Source organism: Lucilia sericata, unplaced genomic scaffold (assembly GCF_015586225.1).
Source record: "Lucilia sericata isolate MDLA Ls3-8-SP2 unplaced genomic scaffold, ASM1558622v1 Contig000033F_arrow, whole genome shotgun sequence".
Lineage (NCBI taxonomy): Eukaryota > Metazoa > Arthropoda > Insecta > Diptera > Calliphoridae > Lucilia > Lucilia sericata.
Window position 1 is genome coordinate 135,569 of NW_023994071.1, and position 17,268 is coordinate 152,836.

General features: G+C 32.3%; 1 protein-coding gene across 4 annotated transcripts in view; it reads left to right on the forward strand.

Annotated features, from left to right (window-relative positions):
- LOC119612092 (disco-interacting protein 2) overlaps nt 1-17,268 on the forward strand; it is a 291,223-nt gene that overhangs the window by 48,678 nt on the left and 225,277 nt on the right. For all 4 annotated transcript variants that reach the window (XM_037967842.1, XM_037967835.1, XM_037967819.1 and 1 more), the window contains 2 exons: nt 14,592-14,666; nt 14,729-15,013. Coding sequence is in view for 2 of the 4 variants with exons in the window: in XM_037967819.1 (XP_037823747.1) it covers nt 14,592-14,666; nt 14,729-15,013 (360 nt within the window). In the remaining 2 variants the exon portion in view is untranslated. The remainder of the gene's footprint in view (nt 1-14,591; nt 14,667-14,728; nt 15,014-17,268) is intronic.

Consider the following 17,268-nt stretch of genomic DNA (forward strand, 5'->3'; position numbering starts at 1 on the left):
TGATGTCTTAGGTGTCGCTATTGAGACAAAAATTAGAACAATACCTAATAGCTGATTTTTAATATTTTTTTAAACACTACGTTTTTGAACAATATTTTTTTGGATCATTTAAATAGGTTCATCATCTTTAATTGACTAAAACAACAACAAATGCATTTTTCATGAAACTTTTTTATTTATATAAAAAAATTTAACAAGGTTTTAGAAAAGATTTATTAAGGAACATATCCGCCGTTACTCGATATAACTTCGAAAATTCGAGATGACAAAGAGTTATAAAGATTCTTAAGTAATGGCAAGGAAATTTCGATGCAAGCATTTTTAGTTCCTTTAATTTAGGCTTCTTTAGTGTCATACTGCCCGACCTATAAACTTTACGAGAAAGAATATCCGAAACATTTTCATAACGAAAAAGTATAGAGTAATAATAACACAAGAATATAAAAAAATTATATGTAATTGGATTAATTTTAATTTGATTTGTCATAAATTAGTTTTCACATGAGATTATTGTAAAAAATCATAACAACTAATGTCAATCTAGCGTTTTTAAAACAAATTTAATTGAAATTTTCGGAAAATATTCACATTTATTTAATTGTACTGCTTTTTTAACTACAAGCCTAAGTTAAAGTGGTTGGAGCCATAGGATATGTATTCATTAGAGTGTCGGTCGGTCTCTATGGACAAAGAAAGTGTGTCAGTCACCCCCTAAGATTAAAGATATGTTAATAACATATCTAAAAATATAATTATATTTTTTTTTGCCACGCCTAGAAATACCTTCCTTTTTGTTTTTTATATATTACGTCGTCATTTTAAGTCCGATCGTTACATATGATTTATCAATGTTTATGGCTTGACTGTACCTACATTTCACCCTTAGACGATTTTTTAATTAGACGTAAAATTCTATGCCCGACTTCTGATCTCGAATCCTTCCCCAAAATCTGAAATTGTGGCTATACAATAATAAAGAGCATTTAATTATATGAAATACTGGCTTTTGAAATGCTCACTTGTATGCATAAACAGCTATTTTATAGATATTTAAAAATATTAAAATATTCATTATCAACCGTTCTCATAACAAACAATTATGGTTTAACTATGTCCATCCGACTTGTAGTCAAACTACAAGTCGAAATTTTCCAGATAATTCGATGCAAATAGGCTCATATGTTTCATTTTACCCAAGGATGAAGTTGTTTGAAAATGGATTAAATCGGTCCATTTTTCCCTTAGCCCTCATACAACCGCACTCTCCGAATAGGGCTTTGGAGCTTTTAAGTATGGCTTCAAGGTCGTTAATTCCCTCTTAAACACTATCATTATGATAAAATTCTACATATCTAACTCTTATATGAACATAAATCCCTCCACCAAATTTTGATAGGATCGGTCCATAATTGATCCTAGCTCCCATATATAGTCTGCTTCAGAAAATCAGTTTTTCATCAATAAATTGCTTAAATAGTATATGGAAATTAAGACAATATGCAATATAAATGCTATATTAAAAAATAAATCACATTTTAGATATGCTCATAACAACTGGTATCATATGGTTGGCCATTCCCGACTATTCTTTTTTTATTAGTTTTAAATATTTAAATATGCAATTTTTGCATTGTAAATTAATTTGAAAAAATTGTTTTCGACCATATCCCTAGCAAATAAATTTTTTGTAGTAGTTTTCTTAAGGTATTTTTAAATACCTTTAAAATAGCTCTTTATGCATAAAAGTGAGCATTTTAAAAGCTAATATTTCATATAATTAAGGGGGTTATTTTGTAAATCCCTTCCCCTCACTTCACATCATTTTTCATATAAATTGTTTTTGTATTTTAAAAAATTTTTATGAAAATATTTTCAACGCAAGGTGAAGTGTTTTACAAAATAAGGGGGTAAATGTACTTTATTCCAGCATAGCCACAAGTTTAGATATTAGGGAAGGATCCGAGAAGTCGGGCATGGAATTTTACGTCTTATTAAAAAATTGTCTAAGAGTGAAATATAGCTACAGTCAAGCCATAAATATTGATTATGATATGTTACGATCGGACTTAAAATGGCTGCGTAATATATAAAAAACAAAAAGGGCGGTATTTCTAGGCGTAGCAAAAAATATTTTTTATATTTTTGGGCACAAAGTATAACAAGTAGTCCGACTCTCACATATAGGAAATCACATCTACGAGTGTCATGTGAATTCGACTCTCTTGTGAGAAATTTAAACTTGTCAAAACACTCACACACTTTAATTTACTTTTTTGACCACTCTTAAGGATTGTACGCGAAATTGCGGTTGTGCACAAAAAATCTGTAATTTTTTTAAATAATTTTATCACACTATTCACACGAAATTTTGTTTAATTTTCTTAAACTAGAAAAAAATATTTTTTTCTAATTATTGACATTACATTTTTGTTGTTGTTGAATTTTAATTTACAAACAGAGTTTAAATTTTTGGTATTAAAAATTCGAACAAATTTAAAATTATAATTTTTTATAAAACTCTGTGTGTTTAGAATGCGCCAATACATATACATTTTTATTACTAACACATATTTAGAGTTAGGTACCTAATCTCTAACACATGCTTAGAGTTAGGTACTGCTGTCAAAGAGTCGGACTACTTGCTATACTTTGTTTGGAAATGTTATTAACATATCTTTAATCGTAGGGGGTGACTAACTCAACTTTTTTTTTCGATCCACCCTAGTATACCTAGAAGTGAATGCGAGTTTGCAAAACCTAAGTCTGCTGTCAAAAAAATTAATCGTGAAAATGTATAAGTTGAAAAAGAGAGTAAAAAATCAGTTCTCTTACTGGTTTTTATTGTTTTTTATACATGTGTAAGCATACATGCGTGTGAAATAAAGAGTGCAAGAAAGCTCTTACCAAAGCTCTTTGCCGATCAGGGCATTAAATTTATAATATAATTATATAGACTAATTCCATTTTAAATTTAAACGATTTTTCCCATAGTCACCGATTTGGACAAAATTTTGTAAACACGTAAAGGAAGTTCCACAATCATGAGAAATGACATCCTTTCATTGAAATTTCGAAAATTGTGGCAACCCTATAGCTTTAAAGGTGCTTTAAAATTTCGTAAAAAGTGTCATAACATTTTACGTGTTAAAGATAATTACAATTTTATTTTTGCATAAAATTCTCCAAAGCAACTATTTTGGGAAATTATATACAAATTTTATTTAAAAATTTGTTTACACATTTTTTTCTAAAAGCAAAATTGAGAATCATATAAGAGAAAAAATCTATCTTAATTTTTTTTTTTAAATTTTTATATTATGTGCCCACATTGGTTTTCTAGCCGTCCTTAAAAATTTAGTTTGGGATTCCTACAAGTCTCCGAGATATGACCAAAAATGTCGATGTACATAAATCTACAAAAAAGGGCATAAAATATTAAAAATCTTTTTTATTTTTCAACTCAACAAAATTAGTAAAATTGAAAACTTCTATAAAAATGTATAATTATAAATTTATACATTTTTTAAAGATACATGGATATTTTTGGTCATATTTCGGATCAATCTAATTAATCCCAATCCAATTAAAGATAGATTTTTTCTTTTATACGATTCTGAATTTTGTTTGTTTTGTAAAAAATTAAGGGTGTGAAGTTAAATTCGTCTGCCAAATACGTCCCACACTACATAATGTAAATACGTTTCACATACTGTAAAATTTCAAATTTTTCAAATTATTTAAAATTATTTTTTAATAAAACAAAGACCAAATAAAATGTTTTTTTAAGAAAAAAAGTAAAATTATATTAAAATATACTCAAAAAATAAATATGTATGTATGTAAAATTAAACTTAGTTAAAATAATTGTATACTCGTTAAATATGGTGGTAAAATATAGAATTTTCAAATAAAAAAACAGACTCTTGGAGAAGACATGAAGCGGGGTACCGAAAGCCTGAAGTAGCCCAGGACTTGTTCTTTCCAAAAATATATAGTTTATTTGCAATTCAAGCTCTGGATAATTTTGACGATTTTTTGAAAAAACATAAAATTTTGACAAAAATTGAGGAATTTTCAGGTCGATCCTGTGGGCATTTTGAGAGGACATTGATCGGTTTTGATAGGTTGATGAAAAAAAATCATGTGTTACACAAAATCATAAAATACATTCATACATGCGTACAAAAATTACCTCTCAATCCTCAACACTTGTGTTATTAAAGATCAATAAAAGAATCGATCCCTAAATAATGTCAAAACTTCTGACACCATAGCAACTGTGTAGGGAATTTTGAGAATTTTCTCAACAAAGTTCTTAATTTTTTTCGACTTATTCTAGAGTTTTTGTGAAATCTTTAATTTTTTAAGACATTTCCCAATATTCGCAAAGATTTGCAAAATATTTCTCCTTTACTAGTGTTTTTTGACTTATTGTAGAGTTTTTCCAACTAATTAACAGCGTTCCCACGACAATTGGATCTTCGCTCCGGAACGACCCGAGTCATACTCGGCCAAAGATTGTCAACCCAGCGACAGCTGTATCAACCCCAGGTGTGCAAAACATGTCGGCAGGTGTGCAAAACATGTTGGCAATTTTGCTCAAACTCCTCTTAATTATAGCCGGCGTTGAAAAAAATCCAGGTCCTGATATCTGGTTTTGTTCAATATGCCGTGAACGCATAAAGCGTAACACCACCTCAGTCCAATGCACCGTTTGTAATAACTGGTGTCACCAGAAAAGATGCCCAGGACTCACCAGCCACCGCCACTGGTCCTCTAGCTTCATTGGTCCTCTAGCTTCACAGCCCCAAAACCCCCGCACTAATCCCCCTACAATTATGATCCCACAATCCCGTGTCCAAACCCCACCCCCTGGACTGAATATTGTCCAAACAACATCCCCCAGACCAAATATTGTCCATAATAAAACCCCCGGAATTATGTTGGAGATGTTCTGTCTGTCAGGATGTAATTGGTAGGAACATAACATTAGTTCAGTGCAATGGCTGCAAAAACTGGTGCCATATGAGAATATGCTCAGGTTTACGCTCGTACAAAGACTGGAATCATAGCTTTTTAGCTGCCTGTTGCGTAAATAATCCCCCGGCGACAGTTGCCACCCCAATCACACCTGTGCAAAACACCCCGCGCAGGACTGTGCACACTCACCTGGATCTTCCCCAACTACAACAACAACCCCCGGCAATAACACCATCACAAATGCCTAGTATATTAAATATACCACAACATCGGCACCCCCAGGCGGCAGATGCAATTCGGGGATTCCCAACAATCTTTTAAGATCATGCAGTTAAACTGTAATGGTCTTAGGAATAAGGTCGTGGAAATCACCATCTTTTTGCATATGAATAACATCTTCATTGTCGCCATTCAGATCGAAGCTAACCAGAGATTGTAGACTCTCAGCTTCCAGTGATTACAACATCATAAGAAGAGACAGAGAACGTGATCTAGCTTTCATCATAAAGCGAAACATCAACTATACGTTGACATCTAAACCATTGCTCAAATGACTCTAAATCGTTAGGGTCTACTATTAAAAGTCTATCTGGCAACAATAGAAACCAAAACCTCGCTGCTATTGCGTTTAACAATTTGCAGCATACAGTTGCCAAAAAATGCGCAACACAATTCTGCAGGCAATTTATCGAACAACCCAAAAGAGTTATAGTTCGGAGAACTAAGAATCTCACCCGAGACCCTCAGACATACTCCTTCACCCTCCGCGAAGTCAAGAACATAATTTCCAAATCAAAACCATCTAAAGGTCTTGGTCCGGATGGCATCTCTAAGTTAATGCTAAAAAAACTCGGTGTAGTAGGTCTGGAATATCTAATTTTAGAATCACTACTACTACTACCAACCCTTAAAGGGCATTTCCCGCTCACCAATCACCAGCATGGATTCAGGGAAGCGCATAGCACCACAACAGCTCTAACACAGATAACCTCACAGATCGCCAATGGCGGAGTATTGTCACCTTTACTCTTCAATATTTATCTTGCCGGGCTTCCTGAACCCCCCACTGATGTCTCGTTGGTGTCGTATGCAGATGATTGCACCGTTATTTCATCAGGTGTCAATATCGACGACATAAGCCAAAATCACCTAATACTTGGCCACCATTACAGACATTTTTCAGAAACGCAAACTTAGGTTATCTGCTTCTAAATCCTCGGTATCACTTTTCACCTCTTGGACGAAAGAAGTAAGGACGGCGCTAAACATCTCCGTCGAAGGACGTAGTATCCCCACGGTTAAAAACCCGAAAATATTAGGGGTAGTCTTTGACAGTCTCCTTCACTTCGCAGGGCACGCAAACTACATCAACCTAAAGGTTCGAAACAGAAACAAGGTCCTTAAAGCTTTAGCTGGCACCTCTTGGGGCATGGATAAAGAGACGATTGTAGCGACGTATAAGGCTATAGGTCGCTCTCTTCCAGTAAGGACCTCTTTCCTCAGTGATACCCAATGGCGAGGTTTAAAAACGGCTCAGAATAATGCACTTCGAATCGCAACCGGTTGTGTCAAGATGACGAATGTGGATTATTTACATGAGGAGACCAGATTACTGTCAGTCAGACAACATAATGTTTTGTTGACTAGACAGTTCCTGTTGGCATGCCATCTGCCTAGTCACCCCAACCATCAGATTCTGATGGAGGATCCCCCTCCCAGGCTCATCCGGATGGACTTCCGACGCATTCGCAGCGCCCGGGAAATGTATCAAATGGCGGTCACCGAGGCCATTAATGGCTACAGATGCAACAGAGTCCTAAATGAACACTCCCCCGCGATATCGGATTGTGAGAGACAATTACCCAGGCACTCTAGAACCATCTTGGCACAATTAAGAGCCGGCTGGTGCAGTTTCCTCAACTGCTACCGTGAACGTATCGTTCCAGGCACTTTAAATCGTTGCCCAGCCTGTCATCAAAGTCCTCATGACACGGTGCATTTATTCAATTGTCCCGCTAGGTCCACAAATCTGGTTAAGACCGACTGAGGTGGTGCAGTTTCTCCAGCTCCCCCTTCCACCACAGACACAAACTCAAATAATTAAGTATTTTCTATTCTAATTTCAGGAAAGAACTATCGGCCACAGTCGAACTGTTACATCAACAAACTAACAGCGCCCAAAACGATCAAACCTATTGACAGCGAAGCAATAAAATATGTATCATTTTCATGGAAAAATATTTTGCTACCTCCATCACTCTCATTATTTATTCACAAAATAAAATTATGAACTACCGTCAAGGTAATTCTTTAAAAAGAGTTCATTGAATGATATTTATTTAATATTAACAAAAATGAAAAACAATATGAAAGAAATGTTTATTTTTTTATTGAATGTACTTTATTTACACGTAAAAACTGTGCATTAACGAAATTTCAAATCAAATATTGAATAACAGAAGTTGATTTTTGAAATGTTTTTCATAATAAGAATAATAGTATCGACCTAAAACTACCTACATTTTTCGCAAAATTTTATGCTTTTTCAAAAAATCGTCAAAATTATCCAGAGCTGGAATTGCATATAAACTATACATTTTTGGAAAGAGCTAGTCCTGGGCTACTTCCACTCTCGCGGTACCCCGATTCATGTTTTCTCCAAATGCCCATTGGATCCACTTGAAAATTCCTCAATTTTTTTTTTGCAAAATTTGATGTTTTTTCAAAAAATCGTCAAAATTATCCAGAGCTGGAATTGCATATAAACTATACATTTTTGGAAAGATCTAGTCCTGGGCTACTTCCACTCTTTCGGTCACCCGATTCATGTCTTCTCCAGATGCCCATTGGATCCACTTGAAGATTCCTCCATTTATGCAAAATTTGATGCTTTTTCAAAAATCGTCAAAATTATTAGCTGGAATTGCATATATGTAACTATGTATTTTTGGAAAGAGCTAGTCCTGGGCTACTTCCACTCTGGCGGTACCCCGATTCATGTCTTCTCCAAGTGTCTGTTTTTTCATATTTTATCAGTGTTTAAAAAACTAGACTACAAGTAGCTGTAGTAACGAAAAATAACTACTTTTGTAGTTAGAAAATGTTCCAAAACTAGCAGCAAATCATTTACCTTTAGATTTTGGTAGCAATAGTTATAGATGTAGCAAAAAAATAAAAAGTTTGATAGCAGTAGTACAGTCATTGGTATTTAAATGTTTCAATGTAGCAGTTGAATACTTCAAATAGTAGCAGTAAATATTTTCCTGAAGAAGCAATAAACGATATTATATTTTTCAACAGTCAAAAATTTGGTAGCAACTGCTACACAAAAATAGTAGCAAAGCTACCTAAATTTTGGTAGCATAAAAAATAAAAATGTTATTAAAATACGAAAAAAAATTACGACATTCAGAAAAAAGCAGCGGGGAAAAATGCTAGGAATTCGATTCTTGGGCCTTCCAAAGACATATTTACACATTATAAAGGTTTCTCATTGCCTTTTCGCAAAAGATATTCTAGAAAAACTTTGTTTCCTCTACTAAAAGGATTCATACACATTTATAAAAGGATTATGTTTAAAATTTTGTATGAAAATTTGCTTTATAAAATTTTTATAAGTTCTAATGTATAATTATTAATGTAATTTCCTATAAGGCCATTTTACAAATCCTTCGATTGAAAATCTTCTAAAAAGCCTTTAACAGAAGACCATCTACAGGCCTTTTTAAGTAAGCATGTAAAATTGAAACGATTTTGCAATGCGGCTGAATGTACTTGTGTCTATAGAAAAATGCCCTTACTGAACCTTTGTATGATTATAAAACAAAACAAATGCTACTGCTACAAATTCAGACAATTGTTTGGAGCAGTAGTTAAAGCAATAATATAATACTTGGTAGCAAACGTAGTTTTTCTAACACTGTATTTTACTACCATATTTGACAAGTATACAATTGTTTGAACTAATTTGTATTTTACATATTTATTTTTTGAATAGATTTTAATATAATTCTACTTTTTTCCCTAAAAAACATTTTATTTGGTGTTTGTATTATTAAAAAATTAATTTAATTACTTTGAAAACAAATTTTACATTATGTGGAACGTATTTGACAAATGTGATGTGGGACGTATTTGGCCGACGAATTTAACTTCACATCCTTAATTTTTTTGTTATTGTGATTTCTTGTTTATAAACACAAGAAACATGAAATAAATTATGTAGAGCCTGGATTAGGCGAGAACACATTAAAGGGACTTTTTGGTACTTTTTCGTTCTACAAAATGTACTTTTTGAATTTTCTATAATATTGAACCTAGAAACATGAAATTAAGTATGTAGAGCCCGGATTAGGCCAGATCATTAGCATGTAGGGCCTTGACTAGTTAGGAAGGAACCTATAAAAAGGTACTTTTTGAATTTTCTATAATATTGCACCTAGACCAGGGGTCGGCAAACTTTTGAGTCGGAAGAGCCAAAATTTACAGTTTACAAAACATATGTTTTAAAAGAGCCACAAAATTGTTGTTTATTAAAACTTTACAAATACTTTATGAAATCACTTCAAAAACATAAATAAATAAAAAAATTCTGCAAGGAATCTTTCTTATAGATTTTGGACTACAAATACTTTTTGAATGTTTATGGGTCATTCGAATGCATTTTTTAAACACTCGTTATATAAAAATATAGAAGTTTATTAGAGTAGGGCGACATTGTTATCATTTAAAAGACATTTGGAAACATATCAGGAAATGTAAAAATCACGAAAATTGATGACGCAGCTAATACAGTATAAAGTAATATATTAATTTGGCGGCAATCGAGATAAATATTTTACCAACCCCAATATTAGGTCCTTTTCAGAAAATGACTAACGATCATAATTGACTTAACAGTAGCAATATAGCGGCGAAATTCAAAATATACAACTTTTATAAGAACAAAAATCTATCTTCCAAATTTGATTTTAACGTTCATAACTGTCTTAATAATAGCAGTATTATGACAAAATTCAACACAAACATAACATAAACATAATTGACAACAAACATAATTGACAATCCCCTTTTAAAAGGTCTACTTCGGAAAATAACTTTAACGTTCATAACTGATTTAATAATACATATTAGTATAGCGACGCAATTCGACACAAACAAGTATTATAGGAACGAAAATCTCTCTCCAAAATTTTGTAAGGATCAGTTCATTGTTGACCATACCCCCATATAAATTCCTCTTCAGGAAATGACTTTAACGCTCATAACATGCTTAATAATACCATCATAGTGGTGAAATTCGTCATAAACAAGTTTATAGGAACAAAAATATATGTACCAAATTTAATAAGGATGGATTCAGAATTGTATACCCACCCATATAGTGTCCACTTTCGAAAACGACGAAAAATACAAGTACAGTGAAAAACATTTCTAAAACGAGCAATATTTAAATATTAAATAGAACAAGTTTTTAGTATTTACCCAGCAAAAACTCGGTAATGGGTTGTATTTCTATAACACTTACTTTTCAATGACTACTACTTACCGTCTGCATTACTTAGAAGTACTCTAGTAATGACTTTATATTATCTGATATAGAAGTACTTTATTTTCGGCTTTGTCATTTTGTTTGCACATTTTATTTAATTGCGTTTTAAGAATTGTGTTTTACAAAAAATAAAACAAAATTAATTTTGATTGTGAAAACCATTATTTGATGCGCAATAAAATAGCTAAGCAGTGGTACAGTGTGTAGAACATTTTACTAAAAAATCGAAGTCCCTGGTTCGTATTCTAGTTGGCTCTTCGGAATGTATGATCATGTTTTACATTTTATCTAATGGCACATCGTAGGAGCGCTCATGATACCCCATCGTTTATAGGGAACTTTTCAACTAAAAATTTAAAGAATTAAACATTTTCTTACAATACTAACTTGTACATGGAACAAATTCAATAGGAGAGATAGGTTTGTATAGCTTTAGAAAGTTTGGATCATAACGTGTTGTTTAAAGTTTCACAAACGACTCTAAACTTTCATTTGTTAGTTGTCTCACATACAGAACGATTAAACAAAGTTGAAATGTTGTGTATATTGTAGAAACGTTTGCGAATTGTTTTGTTAGTTTTAACAAACACTGCTCGTTAATCTATTCAGAAAGATTTATATTTTTTTATAAAATAAAAAAATTGCGTATGAAACTAAAGAGCCATAGCTCCACATCCAAAGAGCCGCATTTGGCTCGCGAGCCGTAGTTTGCCGACCCCTGACCTAGACACGTGAAATTAAGTATGTAGAGCCCGGATTAGGCCAGAACACATAAAACGCAACTGTTTGGTACTTTTTCGTTCTACAAAAGGTACTTTTTGAATTTTCTATAATATTGAACCTAGAAACATGAAATTAAGTATGTAGAGCCTGGATTAGGTCAGAACACATAAAAGTGGGCTTTTTGTTACTTTTTCGTTCTACAAAAGGTACTTTTCGAATTTTCTATAATATTGAACCTAGAAACATCAAATTAAGTTTGTAGACTCTGGATTAAGTGAGAACCCATAAAAGGGGACTTTTTGGTACTTTTTCGTTCTTCAAAAGGTACTTTTTGAAATTTCTATAATATTGCACCTAGAAACATGAAATTAATTATGTAGAGCCTGGATTAAGTGGGAACCCATAAAAGGGGACTTTTTGGTACTTTTTCGTTCTTCAAAAGATACTTTTTGAAATTTCTATAAAATTAGACCTAGAAACATGAAATTAGGCATGTAGAGTCTGGATTAAGTGAGAACCCATAAAAGGAGGATTTTTGGTATTTTTCGTTCCTCAAAAGGTACTTTTTGAAATTTCTATAATATTGAATATAGAACTCTTACTTGTTTTAACGAAACCCGCTTCAAGGTGTGTTCAACGTACTGTTGTGAATGGTTTATGCGAATTTTCAAAAACAACTTTTGGCCAAAAATCAATTTCTCAGGCCTGTGTGCAACCTAACCTACAGTGAATCAATTAAGTTTCTTGCCTACCTTTTTTAAGAGATTTTTTTTGTTCATAAATAAAATTCGAAAAAACAGGTAAAAAGTAATGTATGTTTTCCAATTAAAAATATATATTGTGTAAGATGGAAAACCATTAAAAAATATTTTATTATTTTTCATCAGAATTTGCAGGTCAATAAATATTTTGCATTTTTAGAATTCCGGTTAATCTCGTTGGGTTTTTCCAATTATTTTTAATTACTTTTTGGAATTTGTTTTTTATCGTTAAAAGGACACGTGTTAAGTATTTTTCAATTGCAATTTGCAAAAAACATATCCTCATTTTGTGAAACTGTGAATGAGGCAATTCCAATATAAAAAATTAGTTTAGATTTTTAGAACAAATATAAATCAATGAAATACAATTATGAAATGTTTAATAAATATAATTAAAGAATATAAAATAGGGTAATTGATGAAATGACCCAAAAAATTATTAGAATAAACGCACTGAGTGGTCTTTCAAAATCTTTAACTACCAAAGGGGAGCGGCTTGTATCCAAGGAAAAGCATTAAAATCCTCATTTATCTTATCCAAAGTCCATATAAGTAGGAAAAACACTATGTTTAAATTTAGACCTCTTAACAGACCTTAGGTTGCTTGGAACCAATATAAAGTGAACTGTCGAGTGGTACAGGAAAAATACTTAATTTAGAGAGAAGCGGTTTTGTGGACCTTAGGTCCAATATTTTTCAGCTTATACATACACTTATATATATTTAGAACCCAAATCAAGAATAACTATCCCGATCCAAATACGCCTATTTTATTTTATTTTATTTATAAAATAAAAGGCTCAAAATATGAGGTAGAAAATCAAGATTTTAGCATGTAATAGTTCTATAGAGGTATACGGTGATGTCCTCATACTTAAAGTGGCTAGGAGTGTTAGCTTTATTGAATAAGAATCAATATTATACAATTCTAAATAAAATTCACACAGTACTTCCCAAATAGATGGGGTTTCCGTAATGCAGTTTTTGTTTATCAATACAAAATGACAAAAAACCCAGATTATTTTGTTATAATATATAGTTTTATACCCCACTAAACATTTTCTCTAGGTCCAAATCCATTGATTTTCTAGTATATCTGTATCATGTATCCTATTCAAAATTACTTATTATTTTCGAAATAAAATCAAAGAAACGATAGATTTCATGTTAAGTCAAATATTAGTAAATTCTTATAGGTATATAGGATAATAAATCGGTTAAGAAATGTCCAAATTTAGTCGTACCACTACTAAAATAACTAAAAATTGTTATTTTAATATACAGGAGTAGTAAAAATGTTAAAAATAATACAGCAATATTAAAAAAAATAACAAAAACCCTAAAAAAGCAAAATACTTTATTGACCTAAAAAATTAACAATACGTTCATATTTTATCAAAAATCTCATTAATTAATATCACGATTTTACTTTTTTGGTAGAAAATTAAAATATAAGATATTCTTTAAAAAATACAGCAAACAAATTGCTTAACTTTGCTAAAAATAATTGTTTAGACAAAGTTTTTTCTTAAAATTTATAAAATTTTACAAAGGCAAATTAATTAATTGATACACTTTATATATTTTTGGAAGGAGCTAGCCTTGGGCTACTTCCACTCCATTCATGCCGCAGCTGCTTTAGAATGGTAAATTTTCACTTATACCATCTTCATCACGGTCAGAGTTATAAATGATGATTCGTCGAGGTTCTTCTCCGTCCTTGTCCTTTGAGTTTTTAAGATCGGGTTTGTTGTCACCTCGGTAGATGCACAGCTTATCGAGGTAACACTCTGAAGCCTTGAAATCATCAAGCATTATATTGTTTTGCAGATGGACAAGGATTTTCCAATAAACTTCTAATATTGATGGATCATTTACCATTTTTCCTGGGAAATTGCACTGAGGCGTTGGTCAACAATTGCCTACTTTGGAGTTTAATTTTCGGCTGTGGTTCTTAATGGAGAGGTTGCTTCTTCTCTGAACGCTGTCGTTTAGGTCGAATAGTGAGGGATGGGTGGTTTCACTTCCTTCCCCTGCCTAAATGTTGATGTTACGATCGACTCATCACTCTTTTGAGTGTTACCGGGATGGTGTCATTATCCATCTGTTGTCTCAAGGGAGGAGACCATTCCAATTTAAGCGACGCTTTGTCGGTTCCTTCAGAGAAGGAGCTTATCCCTTGACGAGAACTTTGAGAAATCTGCATTCTTGGAAAGAAAAGCGAAATACCTCAACGCCCTGTTCCTTGCTTTCTACTTTTTTGATTTCATCAAAGAAAAGCTAGAATTGGGATTGGAAAGTTGCGGGGAAGATAGTTTTGGTTCACGGATTATACAATGAAGGCAGGAACTGAGAACTCCAAACGAAAAGCCTGAAAAAAATTCTTTCATTTTCAATTGCACAGATTTACTCTATTGAAAACCCTATTTTATAAAAATTTTTCCAAATTGTACATGTAAAGAACTTTCGACACCACTTTCAAAATTTATACATACATATATGGTTAATATACTGAAATCGTTGTTTACCACAGTTGGGATATTAAGTACTAATAATTTTTTTATTTTAATTTTTAGGAGACATTACACAAAAGGGATATGAAAAGAAAAGGGCAAAATTACTACAACCCTATTTCTCAAAGTTAACTGAAGGTAAATTGAAGTAAATACAAATTTGTTAAAAATTATTCATGTGTTATTTTTGATAATAATAGTGGAAGAAACACCGAATAAGGCCTCACCACCTTATTATAATATTAAAGACTCACATTCGGAAAATAACAAGGTTGTTCGAGATGGCGCATTAATTTCAAATGAGGGATATAGTTATGTTTCCGAAGTGCCATCCCTTCCATCTTCACACCAAAGACATTCCAATTTATCAAAAAAACCAGATTACTATCAACCCGACGATAATGAACCTGAACATGGTTATGAAAATAGTCGTGTACGTAGAACTCATCGTAAAATAACCCACAATGAGAAGCGATATCATTCAGGTACGTATAAATTTTAAAACATGGAATGCGCACCAGAGTGACCATTTCAGCATTATTGAGGATAAATTTAGAATTTATTTTATTTCAATCAAGCTGTTAAATTTTATTTAACATTTACTGAGATTTATTACACATTTGACCGCAGTATTTTAAATTTCATTTAATATGGCTACATATGCATGTTTACAGCCAAAATTGCTGGTTTAGACGGATTATTTCGAAAATTTTCGCTGACTTACTTGAATGACTGAATGTAATGCTTCTTAAGCCGTTCAAGTCGTATTTATAATTTTGACAAATTGCATTTTCTTACTAATTCTTAATAAACATAGATAAATTTAAAAGCAATATGTAGTAAAATCGCAACTACTAAAGATATTCAGCGCTTATTTTTGGTTTATTAAGCACATTTTCCATACAATATTCCTACAATAAACCATCCGTAACTTTATTAAGCATTTATGAATAGGGGTCAAATGAACATAATATATAAATAAAATATTCGATTTGAATTACATTACCCAGCAAAAAAAGTGAGGAGAAAGAAGTAGAATTTTCATCATAAATAAGAGGAGTGGAACACCGTTTCAAAAGAACTAAATTCTATGGGTCCCCCATTCCGTTCCGGAGAAGGTTGGATGAAGGTGTGGGCCGATTTTAAATTTAAATTGAAAAAAAATCTAACCACAAAGAAGAAAGCTATGCTACAGGTGGTGGGCCGTTCAATAAAAATACTTTTTCAGCTGTCGAAGAAGCAGCAATTAATTTATTAGACATGCGTGCTGTTACCGAACATAGACATCCATTTGGAATTAAGAGAACGCGAAATATTTCACCAGATCCCAAGCCAAATTTAGACACTATTACAGACATTAACGAAATTGAAGAGCCGAGTACTTCACCTGCGGCACCTACGCTAAAAAAAAATAAAAGAAATAAAAATCAATAGAAACTGGGAATTTTAGAACAACAAATAAAACAAAAACAAACAAAAAATATATTTACTTTTTTTTATTTATAAACACTTGTTTGACAGATCTTTAACAGGATGTTTCAAAATCATTTAATTTAGCGTATTCTTTTACATTGTGAATCTTTTACAAAATTTTGTTTGTCGAAAATTTTAGACGGTAACATAAAAATGTAAATACGACAGCAACTACGACAGCTATCGTTTTTCGACTACGCCAAACTACTTCCAATTTTGGTGAAAAACCTATGAATTTTACATTACATTGAAGTTATGTTGTTCAATTTTGACAACTTTGAACTACAAATTCGATATTTTATATTAAAAATATTCAACATTCTTTTAATGGCATGCTTATGTTAGGTTTGGTTGATAGAATTATGTATACTACATCAAATCCGAAGAAGGCCGCTATCGGGCCTGTTGTGCGCTCCTTATTATAAAAAAAAGAAAAGAACTGAATGAATTATTTTTCAGTGTTCAGAAACTCAGTTTCCTGAACATAATTCCTAAGAATATTCCAATCAGTGTTAGTCAGGAATGTTATTTCCGGAATAACAACATTTCCAATATACTTGGATCTAACTTCGATGAATGCCTGGCAGTGGCAAAGAAAGTGCTCCAGAGTTTCACTGTCTTCTCCACATGCTCTACATTCGTCTGAATCCGCACGTCCAATTTTGCATAGATGTACTCGTAATCCTGTGTGTCCACTCAGAATACGTACCATACTAACTTCAGACTTGCTCATTTTGAGAAGATTTTTCGTCTTGCTCTCATCAGGGTCACCCCATACGATTTTCGTGATTCTACCACTGTTTCATTATTCCAAGAGCCCTTATGGGATTCTCTCACCCATATTTAAATTTCACTGGTTTTTCACCAAATTGTGCTTCGAATATGTTATTTGTAGTGACTTCTACATCACTTTCCTCAATTTTAACTGGGGTTTCATTTGTAAGGAAATATTTGGTTTATAAAAGCGAAAAATATGTAATCACATTTTAGGATGTAATAAAGATGTCGTTTGTAAAGGATGACATCAATTATTTATTGCTAGGTATATTTCAAGGTTTGAATTAAACTGTTTTTTCTCCATATATAACGGAGATATGTTAAAAAATCTGAGACCTCTGAAATTTTTATCAAAAAAGTGAATGCTTTGTCAAAAAAAGCAACAACAATATTGTTTATTGAGCGTATTTTGTTTTTGCGTTTTTTTTTTTTCATTTGACGTAAGATTTTGTTGGTTTGTTATTGTTAAAGTAATGGTAGAGTCGGGAAA